This window comes from Haliaeetus albicilla, chromosome 2, assembly GCF_947461875.1.
Source record: "Haliaeetus albicilla chromosome 2, bHalAlb1.1, whole genome shotgun sequence".
In the NCBI taxonomy this organism is placed as follows: Eukaryota; Metazoa; Chordata; class Aves; order Accipitriformes; family Accipitridae; genus Haliaeetus; species Haliaeetus albicilla.
In genome coordinates, this window is record NC_091484.1 from 50,620,852 (window position 1) to 50,636,638 (window position 15,787).

Below are 15,787 nucleotides of genomic sequence, written 5' to 3' on the forward strand. Positions count from 1 at the left end.
TTATTTTCAACTGATAAAACAGAAAAATAAAACATTAAAAATATTTTTATGGCCTTGAATTAAAGAATCAATCTATCTGTAGAAAAGCTTTCTATAAAAATGTTTATTATATCCTCCTTTTCAGATCTCTCTAACATCTGAATGTGCCAAATTAAAAAATCTCTTGGACATCCTTTAAGAAGCTTCAAACAAAAATTGGGAACACTATTTTGTGGTGCCCCTGACTTACCATTCATGCTAGTCACTAGAGTAATTAAAGAAAATTTCCATATAACTTTATACTACTAAACAGAGATACATACTCTTATTAATTTAAAGTAGCCAGCTAAAACACAATGATATTTTATGCTGTCAGACTGAGCTATGTTGACAACAGGCTGTTTACTAAAAAGGGAATGAACAGCCCAGTTGACACAGTTTAAGATGTGACATTAATCAGCCGCCTTTTGCTGAGCCCACAGGAACTGAAAGGTCACAACTAGTGCTGCTGTTTTAAAGCATCCTCAGAAAGGCCTGGAAATTCCTCATTCTTCCCTAATTAAGAACACTGTAAATGATACATGGAATGATGAGGCTAAATTCACTTGAAATGTCAACTTTACTGCCTTGTTTTAGGAAGCATGAATATTTTCCCTGTGTGCTTTGGTTTCTTTTTAAGATTACATCCACCAGACAAAAATTCCTTGTGTTTCTCATCTGTAGTAGAAAACACCCACCAAGTCCCTTACTCTTAGATACAGTTGCTTAATAACATTGCAGACCAAATTTTTTTTTCAGTTAAAAGCATATGCATACAGTGCTTATACAAAAAGACAAATGATAAAATTTAATACCCTAGCAGTATATATCAATGTATTAATTTTTAGGCTTTTGACATTGAGACTACTGATATGTGAATTCCACAATTTCTCTTATCAAAATAGGAATGAAATAACTTTTGTAGTCAATGAAACCAAAACACAAATATACCTTTGATACAGAAAATATAAGAGTGGTTTTAACAGTCACTTCATACCAGCAACTATTGTGGTGTGGCAGGAACAGCTCTGTGGAGCAAAGCAGTTGGTGTTGAGGATCAGCCAGATGTGCTACACGTTTCAAAGGTACGACTGGTTTGGACACAGAGATGGCATGCCCATCAGCAGCCAGAATACATCCTCAGCTTTAGTGTCCCTTGACAGGAATCCTGTTTGCACACTCTTGAGACCACTCCTTAACGTGAACCAAAGTGTAGCAACTGGTGGCAACTGGGCGATTCCTTTCAAAAATGCATTCCTGATCTTAATCAAAATGCTAAGATAAATACACACTAAGATACCTCAGATCAAGATCCATGCAAATGAGCATACTGGAATGTAGAACCATTTAAGCTAATCAATAGGAAATGTTCAAAATAGCAGGGTATTTTAGATACCAGCTTTATTCAGAATTCAGTAGGTCACCCTGGATTATCAACAGTTCCCTTCTTCCTCAGATTCCCTACACTGAAAGCTCTCTGGGGTCTAACAGCCTCTGCCCCCGCCACCTTTTTTTTCTTCAAATTAAAAAAAAAAGAAGAGAAACAGACACACTTAATGCCTTACTTTTAGATGATGGTTTGATTGCTGCACTAAATTAATTGGTGAACACATTCAATCATCATAAGGAAGATCCTGGTTCACTTCCCTCTTCCCTCTTCTTAAGAGGGTTCAAAATTGTATTTCCCAAGGGCTTGCTTAAGCTGTCTTACTATTCTTTAGCTGAAGCAGGTCTCTTTGCATGGAAGAATGAGTCAGTGGGTAAAATGATTCATTTTATGTTAACCAAGGTACCTGAGAAAGGGTACAAATTATCTTCTGAATATTTCACTATTTTACATCTTGGACTATGCTGAACCGAGAAAGCAAATAAACAACAGGTCTACAGGTCATTCCAGTGAGACAATTAATAACAGATTAATAAATCACAGCTCACAAATCTCAAACTTTTTGTATATTCTCATAATTACCTTTTAAATGTAAGATTCTTGAAGCTATCCTTATATGAATACAGACATCTTGTAATTACCTTCAAAAAGCTCCTTACCACCAGCAATCAAAAAAAAAAAAAAATTATCATTTTGCTCTGAAGTTCCTCTGCCTTCTGCAATATTTTCAACCTAAACAAACAGTGAAGATATTATGCACTAAAAGAAAATGGTAGGACAAATTGCATATTCATTTAATACACAATATACTTGCAAATATTAGTAGCCGGTATGTATCCTTACTTATTGCACAGGACTGGTTACACATTTAATATTCATTATGTCAATGACTGTATCAATCTGCTGACGCCTTTCCATTGCCAAAAATAAATATGTGATGTGATTAACCCACTCTAAGTACACTTCTGTGTACCTTCCATAAATACTGAGTTATCTTGCTATTTCCTTTTTGACACTTCTTTTCTTTGGCTATTTATACCATATCTGAAAGGATACCATCTGCCCTTCAGTCTTCATGAGATTAGTACCTGGAAGAAATCTTGATATCTACAGATTCCAAGGTTTTCCACATATTGAATCTTTTTGTACTGTTTGACGCAGCTGAAATATACTTAAGACTTTTCAAACGTGCCCAAAGGTGTTTCAAACCACTGAACCAGATAATAATTTAACTGTTACCAGAGACACATTTACTAAAAAAAACCTAAGATAAACTTAATTGCTACCAGAATTCAACAATGCACTATACATTTTAAAGGTTTTGTGAAAATCTTTTCAAAAGCCATCTTAAAATTCCACATAATATTTGTGCTTTTTATTGGTAGACCTGATTGTAATGCTTTTACAGTTATATTCCCACACAAGCTATTTGCTGAGCCCATTTTAAGAAGAGGGAACTTTTCTGCTACAGAATGCTAAAATCCAAGCAATGAGACACTCCTTTGCGCAGAAAGTGGCTGACAGCACAAATTGGCAATGCCCAGCTGTCTTCTGCAAAATGTGATTAAATGTGGCCTGGCACTAAGAGAATCTCTATTTGAGAATGGCAACTAAACCTCACTACCACTATCTAACACAACAACAAAAAGCAAGTCTTGACTCTGCTAAAATTCATTATTTGCTTAGCACTTCATAAAATGGCACTTTTTTGGTTTCTCTTCCCCCCCCCCCCTTTCTCTCTCCTGGTTCAATATGATTAGATTTTGCCCAGGCAGCATTAGTAATTTCTACTGATGAGTGACACATTACTTAAAGTGACATATATGGCTGCATTTCTTTGAAAGACTTTAAAATAAGATCAACCTTGAGAGTAAACATGAGCAGGTGATCAGGCAACTATGATAATGTGTTCAGATCTTATCCAGAGATTAACAATTAAAGATCTTATTCTTCTTCCATCATATAGAATATAATTACAGGTGATGTGCTAAGTTAATTTGCAGGGTAATAAAGTCAGACTAGTGAGAAATTAAGAGAAATAATTCGTCTTTAATTACATACCTTCTAGTTCTATACAAAACATACGGCAAGAAATATATTTCTAGGTAAAGGAATTTATCTCAGGAATTTGGTTGGAACAGAACACTACTTTGCAAAATTAGAGTGAACCAGGATGCCATCAGACTCCAGATACACCTTTGTACCTCTCAGGATTCCCTTTGCTTATGTCACTGCAAAGCACACACCTTTTGCTATTTTCTGTTGACTCTTCAATTCTTCATGCATATTCAAATTAGAAAATATTACACACAATGGAAATGGTTTTTAATACTGCTCTCCTGGCAGATTATATCATCTAAACCAAGAATTTAATCAAGGCTCGAAAGGTTAAAAAATTCAAACTCAGTTACAAGCTTTTCATTCACACTTTTTTCAGATGCCTTCAAAATCAACATGTGTTCTACTAATTAAGTAAATAAGAATCAAAATTGCCACTAGGGTTGTTAATAGAAAGTAGTAATGGTCAATTACAATTTATTGGTAAATTTGCTTACGGCTCCACTCTCAGCGTGAGGCCCCTAATTATCAATACTCAAAAGGCTCATTATTTCAGGAACTCGAGAAGCAGGAAGACAACTGGATTGATGAAGTAGATCTGAATGTATATCAGTGGTGTAAACTATGATGCTTTGGCAGCTACAATTGGTGACTTTCACACACTTACATCTTCCTTTTGCAACTTGACTTAAAAAGGAATGTAGAACTGAGAAAACCTGGGTTAAAACTGCTATCTCCATGTCGTTTACATTTTAATATAGCATCTTCAATATGTAAAATTCACTGTCACAATACTGCTCCATATTGTAAATATCTAGAAATTGATTTTCAAAAGCAAGAAAGAGGAAGCCTCCAGTTCTTTAAGGAGCAAGCATTCCCCGTCCTTCCTAGATACTACTCCTCTATCAACCTTCTCACATCCTTTGAGAGTACATGTAAAATCTTCCTGCTGCAGGGTGCTGCTCAGGGCTGAAAAAGTGCTCTCGTTTTTTATTCTCTCACACCGTGTTAGCACAAAACCAGGTTTAGTGGCTTTCCTTCAAAAACAATGCTAGCTGCTTTTTGGATTTTTCCCAATTGCAGATAGGTCCCAGCAGAGATACCTTGCCGCTCAGCCCTACAGTAGCGGGTAACGTAGGCTGTAAATTAATTTTGTCATGGCTTAGGAAGTGTAAGTCATAATTCAGTAAAGAGCTATATCCCAGATAAACTGTAATTATAAGCAGATGTTGTTAGAAACATAACCTAAAGAAGGTAAGGAGTAGCAGTGGTGTTTCTAACAGCTGCGCACAAAGAGATTTTGCTTCCTTGACCACTACCTTAGAGGAGGTAATGGTTATTCTATCTAAACCAAACCACATCTAAACTAGACGTTTAGACATTTAAATACTAGATTGTGTATATTCAGATTAGATGCATTAAAAATGCATAATCACTGTGCTGTGTTTGTGATTTAAATTTTTAAGTCTAGTACTTTACTAATCAGATACCTCTTAAATGTTCCAATGGAAATTAGACATGGGTGTGTATTTTAACCAAAGCGATAATTAATGACCAAGCTTGTTTCTAATTTCAGCCATCCTTTTTGTTTTAACTTCAGTAACATATTTTTAGTCACAAAAAAGCAAAACTGTCAAGACAACTTATGAAAAGCAGGACTACCTCAGTAATAATTTGATTCATGAGACACTCAACAAAACCCCTTGAAAAAATAATTTGCTTCATTTTAAAGGTAGTATAAGGTGTGTGTGCGTAAAATGACATCAGAATGAATCACTGTTTTCAGCAGTGTTCGAAACACTTTTTTTCCACCTACTTTTTTCACAGAATATTCAGCATTATGGAAGGCATTAAATGATACTACTGCTCTCCCATTAAGAAAAAGAACTTATAACAGTGTGCAAAGTTTCAGCTTTGGAAAAAATTCTGCATTGCTGGGTTGATTATGAAAAAGAGAGTGAATGAAGTTAAGCAGCAAGTGATTTCTTCAGTCTCCTGGATAAGAAAAACTACAGGGAAGAAGAAAATGCATCTTGGAAACCAAACAATTTTTGGACCAAATACCATTAAATTGGGCTTTTTTGCCAAAATACTCACTTAAAACTGCTGTGCATATTTTAAATCTTAATTTTCTAAGATTATACCGCTGTTTTTTGACAAAGTTTAATGCAAGAAAAAATTATGTATTTCACTGTGCACTCCTATCTGGTACTTTATTTTTAAAACATTTTAATTAATACTCTTTCATATATCTCAGTGTTATCCTTCAAAATCAGAAATCTGGTTTTGCATTTGGAACAACAATATCTCATTAAGAAAAAGATCCCTGCATTCTAATTTCTTTAAACTTCTGGCTGGTATTTGATGTACTATCATCTGTTTAACCAGTCAAAGAGACTTGTTCAGACAACATTATCGGAAAGACAATGTTGTCCTGTATTGTCCATTTTTTACTATACTTTTTTGATACAGTTAAGCTGTACCTACAAAGAAGTACAAGCACCAGAAGTCCATGATGAGGATCTGGCAGCCAGTAACATGGGGTATTGGAACTCGTACCATTAATTTTGATGTGGAGAAGAATTAAAATATTTAAAATAAACATTCCGTTCCAGAAATACTTTACAGTGCTTAACCTTATTTTTCATTAAAACCTAAGCTTCCCATCTACACTATGGGAATCTTCTTCTGCCAACTAAGTGTATCTGATTATTTGGATTAATTTGAGGATTTAATACCAACTAACTTGATGCTGAGTTTATCCACTATTCATAAATCAAGTCCCATCTTAAGTTAATTTCAAGGCTGATTATTTTTGGAACATTTTATCATATAAATTATTCATTACATAGATGTATTATACCTGTGTGCCAGAAAATAACAGAGCCTGTGCCAACTCATTTTTTTCAATATGGTACCTGGGGAGTAAATATTAAAACAAAGTTGGCAATATTTCAGCCAACTGAGAAGAATTACTGTACACTGCAATTTCACACTTTTTTTTTGACCATCTTGATAGTGAAATTTTTTTCTGCGCCAAGGTTTGGCATTATTGAAGTTCTTAGAACAGGGCATAAGCGGTGTAAGGACTTGGGTTAAATCTTCACACAGCCTTACAGATTCGGATAATTTTCTCGTTTAATTTTAAAGAAATCATTCCAGTGCCGATGTTTGACTGCTCATCACAAACCTAGGAAGACAACAATGATTTCAAAATAACCACGCATTTTCCAGTTGCTATATAAAATACATCTTTTGTTCCATGTCAGGCAAGAAACCAAAGTCCTAATCTGATTTACATAGCATAATTCAACTCTCCTTAACCAGCTTTAAAATATATGAATATACACAAAAATGTTTAACTTTATCATTCTTGATGACCATATAATAAAATAGATCATACCACCCACACCTAGTAAAAGTGAAAACAGATTCTACGTTTACAAATGTGGTCATTGAATTACACTATACCACGTTATTCTGTAAACCACTTTGAAATACTCCTAAGTTCTGGCTGAAAAATGTTGCATAAAAAAATTGAACTTTTTTGCATTATATTATGTTCTGCTTGTATCAGCAAGCAGATTTATTAGCAGTATTCTTTTACCATTTTTCAGTTGCAATGCTGTTTGCCATGGTGGCAGTACGTTTGCTTGTATGTTGTGTCCTCAAAAGAGGGTTCTCTGATGCAAGTCTCTGATGTAAGCTGACTTAATTAGGGTCACAGTTTCTTTACAATTGCAGCCACCCTTTGTCAGAATATGCAGCTGAAACAACTTTGAATTAATATAAAAGACCTTGAAGGATTTTTTTATTTTTTGAAAGACGCATTTTAAATATAACTACTTAAAATCACATTTTATGGAATGATAAGAAAATATCATATATATAGCATATTTAAGACACGATTAAGCATGCATATATACTACCACCATGTGCCAACCTCATATATTATATTCAAATAGGGTTTTCTTGTATATATAAAATGTTAAAGATTTTGGCTATATTGAAAATGTTTTGTTCTGAACGTTTAGTAAATGCCCAGATAAAGTCTGTCCATGCAACGCTGCTTCAATCATCTTCTGTGTGTACTCAAGCAAGGAGAATCCCACCTAAACTATAATCCTCGCTAATCTAAACTACCTGTCTCAGCTCCCTCCTATAGTCAGTGGACAGGAAAAGGCAGCTCCAGAGAACAACTCATCCAAATCTACAGAAAATGTCTAAGATACAGGAGCAGTATGGATGTTTTGCAAAATGGAAGCCAGGACACGGAGAGTAAGAATTAAAATTTCTATTAAATTAGTTACTCAATTTGCAATAGCCCAGACCACATCATCATGGAGACTTAGTACTTTCAAAACACAGCTTACACTATCACCCGCTGCAGCTCAGAGAATTCAGCATCTTTGCATGTTGGGCCAAGGGATCCAAGCTGGGCAACAGCAAACAAGGAGAAAAAATTACTAAACGTTTGAAAATTTTAATTTGTCTAGCTTTCACACAACCTCTGGGGTAAGACAAAGGTAAAATTCAATTTTCTGGTCACAACTCAACTACTTCAAAAGTAAGGTCAAGCTTCCTTTTTTTTTTTCTGTTCCTGAAATCGTAGCTTCAGTTTTCATGCCTTGCAAAACCTAAAGACAGGATCTTCTCCTAATACTCAATCCAAATTAATCCCTTTTAGTGACCCCCAACAGCTAAATCAGGGAAGGCAGGGGTCCTATAGAAAAAAACACAGTATCACAGCATGAAGTGATTAAAGGCTGCAAACTTGGGCATAGCCACAAAAGGACTTAAAGTCCTGCATGCCACCTTAATTTTGATATTTCCTAAGTTTTGAGAGCTTGATGTCAGTATTTTTTTGGTTTCATTCTTTATTTTTTTAAACACACTTGTGTGAAACTACACTTGTGAGAAAATGCTCCCTGAGTTTGAAGAAAAGGCATAATGAAAAAGATTAAATTCCATAAACCATAATGAGATCGTCACCTGCACAACTCATAAGTAGATCAGAAACTTCTACACTCCTCACAGGGCTTTCTTAAGGACCAACATTATTTCTTACTGGAATAAAATTCCATGGACTACAGGAATTAAATTGAATTGCTCACTTTTTTTATCTGACCAAATTAAGAGGTTTGAAATAAATTTTACATTTAAAAAATTAATTATTTCAAACATTATACTCCATGTTTTAATATTACAGTGTCCAATTACATTTGCTTATTCACTATGTGAAAGCGAGATACACCCAAAGAAATGCTGCTACTTGGCTAATAAGCAAAATCATCCATGACGGCTTTCCAACACAAAAGGTGTACAAAAATATATTACTTGCTAGGGTTAGTGTGTCATGTATTTGTAGTTCCAGAAAATATTTCCTGAGGGGTTTAGATGAGAATTCTATGCATATATACTGACAATTTATTTCCACTGAAAAAATGCAATACAGTAAAAAGCTGAAATAAAAGCAAACTAAACAGAAGTCTAGAGACAAGGCAGCTGATCTTGCAGCATGCAAATAATGACCTGACATGTACACTCTACAGCATTTTGCAAAATAGATTGTACGCAAAGATGAGCAGATAGAAACCTAACTAGCACGGTCATTGTAACCACCATGATATATGTTTAAACTCTTTGCTGACTTCGTCTTTTGCAAAATTTTGAAATAGGAGGAGATACTTTAAACAGTACTTTTTAAATGGAAGGCAATAGAAAGGAATCCATATCTAATAACAATGAGACCTTATAATGAGACCCTTATCACACGTAATGAACAAGTGGTCAGGCCACATTTATTCCTACTGAGTATTACCACATTGTAATATTGAATAATTTGGTTTATATTTTATTTATTTTATTTTGATTAAATTCAACTAAAACAAGATTCTATATTCATTCTGAGTATCATTATTTCAAACTATCAGGAAATTTATGATTTAGAGTGCTGTTTGGCAATCCTGAAAGCGCACCGTAATCCTTCCACAGGGTAGATGGATAATGTTATAGAAACAGAGAGCTTATAGGTTTACTTCAGCTTTCATGTGATGTAACAAAATCTACAATGTTTTTGAGATGAGAGAGCTTGTCAGACCTTAGTAGTGAGCATCACCCATTCCATAAAAGTGACAGTGAGTATTACCAGCAGAGAAGCTGTTGCCCTCATGCCCTACAGCAAAGTCCCTGTCTGTCTATTATTTGACAGGCAGGGTAATATGGGGATATGTTACGCTGGTGGAAAAACTGACACAATTGCTGAAGAGTCCTGTGACTAGTACGAGCAAAATGGAAGCAGCATGTCCAACATTTGTGATAGATAACAATTTAAAGCATATGTTTATTACCGCTAAATTACATCCCTTGTACTGCTGACACCTGCAAGTGCTTAGCAAAATCTGAAAATAAAACCACATTATTCGTGTCAGCAGTATGCAACTTTTCCTGAACATCTAAAATTGAATTTCATAATTAGAAATAAAAACTAACTGAACCACTATATGCTACGCACTATAATCTCTGTCATCACTGAAACAGTGTAATTTACCTACCAATTTTTTTGAAGGTCCAATACTGCTACAGAAGATACTGTTGGGGAATTTTAAAATGTATACCATAACAGTGATTTCAATTGGATCAAAACAGATTAACAAAGTTGAAGGAATGAAAACAAAACAATAGTCTCCTTGGCCAAAGCTGGAAATTCAATCCCATTTTGCTGCAATAATCCGTACAAGAAACTTCACTGTGACACTCCAAAAATTGGATTTAGTGAGTGACTGAGAGATTGAAATTGCTGGTAGCTCAGGCTTGTAATTCATCCACAGGTCAGGCAGAGTGCAGCAAACAACACAACTTTCTCTACGGTTTTCCTCTTCTGATCTCTAAGTACACATTGGAGAGACTACTCCCTCTAGTGAGGGGTAGAAAAAGCCTTATCGTACCAGTTCCTCCCAGCTGTGAAAAGCTGTGCAAAATCGCAGATATATAATACACAATCCTAAAGCCATACAAAATACTGAATTTGAAAATGATTAGGTACATAAAGCCCTAATCCTTTAAAAAATACATTCACATTGAGGCTGCAGGGAGTTTAACTCAAGACCATGTTGTTTGAATTTGTTATGCAGTATAGAATAAACCAAAAAAAAAAAAGCTACAAAAAAAGACTTTTTAAAACACAGAGAGCAATGTAGCTTTTTCAGAGAAACTTCTCTGCACAGCTCTGTGGAAAAGCTACGGGAAAGTGACTAAACAAAACCACAAGGAGTCCCCATAAGACAATTTTTCAGTATCTGTCATATTCATTACTTATTTACTCAAATACAAATCAAATTGCCTGTGCTTGAAAGTGCAAAATACTTTATTTAAATTTACTCATTAAAAATCTTTATGAATGAAAATTAGACACAATAGCAAGCATTTTTAAAATTTGTAATAATCACTAAGATAACAAAATATATCATCATTCTAACAATAAACTTGTTTACTCTTCTGAACATTGTATTTTTCAACATGCACCTTAAAACTAATACACACCCTCCACTAAGTGAAGTCACTCATACTTAATTTACATGATAAAGTATTTTAAAAATTTTATCTGGTACATACTGTGCTAATCTCCTGGAAAACGCATTTAGAAATTACATACCCTGGTTTTTTTTGTTTACTCAGAAGAAGCCAATAAAACAGGAGACGGAAGATTTTAACTAACGTTATCTCAAGAACCCGTTTTAGTTTAAGCAGGTGACAGGAATTCAATAACAATTTTAATTCACTCTTGGAACGTCCATTGCATCTAAGTAGTATTCGAGAAAGATTGCTTGATGTCCAAACTATAGTGGACAGCTAATTTCCGATGTCTGTCTTCATATATCCTTACAGAAGAACAATTTGATTAACCCCCTGGGGTGAAACTGAATACCATGTTTGTCCAGCTGGAAAGGGACACTAGAAAGCCAAAAAATTATACCTCTCTCTGAACATTTTTTATCTTCCATTCTTAAGAGTAAAATCACGAAAGAGTTTAAGTATTCAAGTATGCTAACAGGTAACTTATGACAGCATCTCTGCATAGCTGTGTCCCCGTGTGTCCAAATATTGAGTTGCTTCCTTACTAGTTAAAAAATTCTGCGAAATACAAAGAAAGTGGCAAAATAGCCTGTAAAATTTTAAAGACTTTTAGAATGGTCTTTTATTTTAACATTGAGGTATCAGATGCATTTTACAAATCCAATTTTGAAAATGAATTGGAAAGTGTCTCTTCAGAGGTTATGGTGATGATAGAAAAGAATGCCAGTATTAAAGAAGCTTCTGTGCAGACAAACAAAGAATCAAAATCTTTATTTTTTGACAACTTGGTTCTACAGAAGCATACTATTACTGTCAATATTAAAGAGAGTTAACCCACATCAAAAATTTAGTTCTAGTTTTACAATGTTATATTTGATCAAGGCATACGAATCAATATAAAGTGTTAACAACCTTCATATGATTTTCCAGTGAAAAACACAGGTTTAGTAATTCAAATCATCTTCATTTATTTAGAAAAACATGCATTTTCTATCTCTGTCCTTAGAGGTTTGTATTCTCTACTCCTGAAATACTTTCACTTGTCAATAATATTACCAGTCCTGATAGAGTATCCATACTCATTCCTTTCTCAGAGAGAACATCATGTGAAAAGAGAGCATTTAACTGGGATAATAAAATTCTCTTTATTGATTAAGAATATTTCCATTTTGCATACATTCTGGTTTTTTACCTGTTTTACAGAGAATCTGAAATCATTATTTTATTCTACTGTTTTTCAGAGCAGACCTACGTATAGCATTTCAACAAAAACTTCAGACGCCAAGTAAGACTGCTAAAACCAGAATACTTCAACTATTTCACAGGATGAATTAACTTACTTTGGAGGATGTAGAGTCACATTCCTGACAAATCCATCCATAGCCAGTCTGTTTAGGAGACTTTTTCAAGGGAGGGTCTAGACAGCCAAAATGGTAGCAAAGCCTGCATTCATCACACCTGCAACAGAAAAACAAAATATACACTTATATATAAATGGTACTTCTACACTATTTTAGATTCAGCTTCCCCGCAATTGTCAGCACAAGATTTCCTGATCCATTATCATGATACAGAAAACTCATTTTCTATAAGCGGTATTTTCAAACACAATCACTTCAATTAGGTTCTGCCTAATTTGGAATATTTTGATGCAGATAACTCATATATCACCTTTGTCATGATCTTATATAAATGACATTATTTCAGACACTTGCAAATTAAAGAAAAAATATATAGCCAGCTCAATTTTTTAGATACTTCAATGTCATTCATTGCCATTTATTTTCCAGAAATTTGTGATTTTTTTTTAGACAGCGACAATATTGATTTTTCATAGTTTTAAGACACCATTTTACACATCTACTTTATCAAGGTAAACTCTGAAATGTCTTGTCACATAACCAACAAATTAAGTATAATTTACAGCTATTAATTATATTTTTTACACCAGGACTATGTGATTGATAAATGAATGCACAAAATATTTTCCGATTTGCTTTGAATTTTCTGGAAAGGGGCATTAATTTAAAAGGATTTCACTGTGATCTTTCACTTGTAAAACTGCCCTGTGTACACACAGCAATTTTATGTTCTTTTTTAATAAACCTTTCATTAGTGTTTTGTACTGTGTATGGTCCACACAATAAGCTCAAAACACATAGCATAGCTATTGTTCACCTATTCTTAATGTACCAGCATTGAAGAAACACTACAGTATAACAAGTGCTTCATGAAAGGATTTTTAAATCAGTACAATAATATGCTCAAAATGAGAAAGAGATTTTTAAAAACAAGTAATAGAGATTTTCACATATCCTGCTGAACTTCAGTTTATCTGCATATCCCCCTATATTTTTTTGTATGAAAAAGAAAGCTTTTTTCAGATTTACTTTGCAATATTCTCCTCATTAAAAGCCCTTAAACTCTGAGTTAAAGCCAATATAAATGATCTAAAAATAGGAAATAGAGTAAATGTTTTAAAATAAAAATTTTCTAAGAAATCTACACTTTCTTTCTCTGCTTCCCTGGCCACTCATTTTCTCCGCTACAAAACATGCCAACACAAAAATCTCCAAAAATTGCAATAACAGCATGGCACAGGCATCATCAAAGACAGAGGGATATAATTTGTCAACAGAACACAGGGTGCATCACAGAAAGAGGATTCAACTAACAGAACATGCTGCTGTATTAACAGAAGAAAAAGTTCGTGCGACTTTTCTCCAAGGATTAGTCTCCAAATAAAAAGAAGTAACCATTTTCTGATTATGATTCTTTAACTTAAGTAAATACTTTTGTCCTTGCTGCCAAGGCTGTGCTTGCCAGGGAAGCCTTCTGGTTTTACCAGTTATATGTGAGACGTGAGCACTGCTAAGAGTATTGCATGTACTGTCTTCCACTAAGTAGACATTAAAAGCAATAATCTACCTATCCACAGTATGCAACACTGGACTGACATAGTTTTGGTATTTTAAAAAAATGGGATATACCATATTACACTCTATATCCTTAGGATTGTTTAGTAATAACTCAATCTAACTTCAGGATAAAGGAAACATTTAAAAAAGGAAAGCTTCTCAGTTTTTAAAGAAAGAAGAGTTCTAATGTAGAAATATATTACTTACAATCAGGAATATATGGAGTTTTATTTCTTGTGACAGGCATATTAAAATAATAAAAAGGTTAGGGGTGGGAGATGAGATAGGTTACAGTCCTACATCCCAACAGCATATGTGACCTTCAGCGAAAGATTAAGCCTCCTTTGAGCCTCAATGTTCTCATCTGTAAAGGAATACATTTTTACTAACCTATTTCTGTATCTAGAATCTTATTCACATAAGTGCTTGCATTTGAGCACTGCTTATCAGAACTCCCTTCTTGTAAACTGTGTGGGGTCCTCTAAGTAACATAAAATAAAGCATCACACTATTTCTGACTGATTTAGTGTATTTTCAGAGCTTAATCCTAAAATCTACATCTGACTTCAAACAGTAGTAATTTAGATTTTTTTCTGAAGTGATGGTGTATAAGCACACAAGTGCTTATACATGCAAAAGAAAATGTTTCCCCTTTAAAGTTACACTTTGCCATCTCTTCTTACATCTTTTCCATTCTGAATCTAGAATGTGGTATTTCCTGACTGCACCTTCAGCCACATTGCAGAAGTACGCTGAGGGAGTTAGCAAGGCTGGGTTGAAATAACCAGAACATTATGAAATTAAATACAGATCTGGAGGCGCCATTCTAAAGCTAAACATTTTTAATATTTATTGTCATTAATTTTTATCACTTCAAAGCTGTTTAGTTTGGCAGAAGAAAAATTGCATTTTCCTGGAATGAGTTAAAAATATCTATATGAAAGTTTTCAGATACTAATGGCTTTTATCTGCATCTGCACAGCTGAGAAAATGCAAATAACAAAAGTGTATTTTCATGTATCAGAACATAAAAAGCTGCACGGTGATAAAAATGTAACTATACCAAGTATTTTCAAACACTTCCTTCATACTGCTTTTTATTGGAATACAAGTTCTGTACTGTGGAACACAAATTCACTGATTCTGAAGTTCCCAGAGCATGATGCTGGGAAAATGGATGAATACACACTGTACCTTGGTTAAAGATGATGCCATAGCTGTCTGGCAGCTCTCTTGTCTGCTGAGACTGACTTGGGACAAAATGTGAAGCTTACATGTATCACAGTACAGAAAACAAAATTGGCATTCTTAATTCCTAATTCTGAAAGAAAACCTCATACCTAGGTTAAAATAGCACTAGTAAAATGAAATTAAGCCCTCAAGTGTATACTATTTTGTGTTCTTTTGTCTAGCAACATAAAATGACAAAAAATCCACTGTCAGATTCAGAAAATAAGAAAGCAATACAAAATAAGGAGTACTTTCAACTTAATTAGAGAAAGAAATTGTTGGGTCACAAAAGGCGTCATGCTGACAATCTCGCAGCCTTTCAGCAAATGCACTCAGATCAATCACAGTACAGACATTTACAGAGCAAGGAGCCACATGACACCGTCGTTTACAAATATCATCCACTTCCATCCTGAAGATGGCTTAACAGCACAAGTTAAACTGTTGGGCTAGAGGGAAAAAGAGGGAAGGAAACCACTTCCTCCATTTTAAAGGTTCAGTTAAAATTTTTACCCTTGTGGCTTCAAGGTCACGCCTGCAAAACAGTCCTTAAATTAGCAAATATTTTATCTTCCTATCACTTGTGGATAACTTTTTTTGT

At 34.3% G+C, this 15,787-nt stretch overlaps 1 protein-coding gene across 1 annotated transcript in view; it reads right to left on the reverse strand.

The window, feature by feature from the left end:
- Nucleotides 1-15,787, reverse strand: part of PHF14 (PHD finger protein 14) — a 168,595-nt gene that overhangs the window by 43,841 nt on the left and 108,967 nt on the right. Inside the window, 1 exon segment of the mRNA XM_069774381.1 lies at nt 12,379-12,496. Coding sequence (XP_069630482.1) covers nt 12,379-12,496 — 118 coding nt within the window.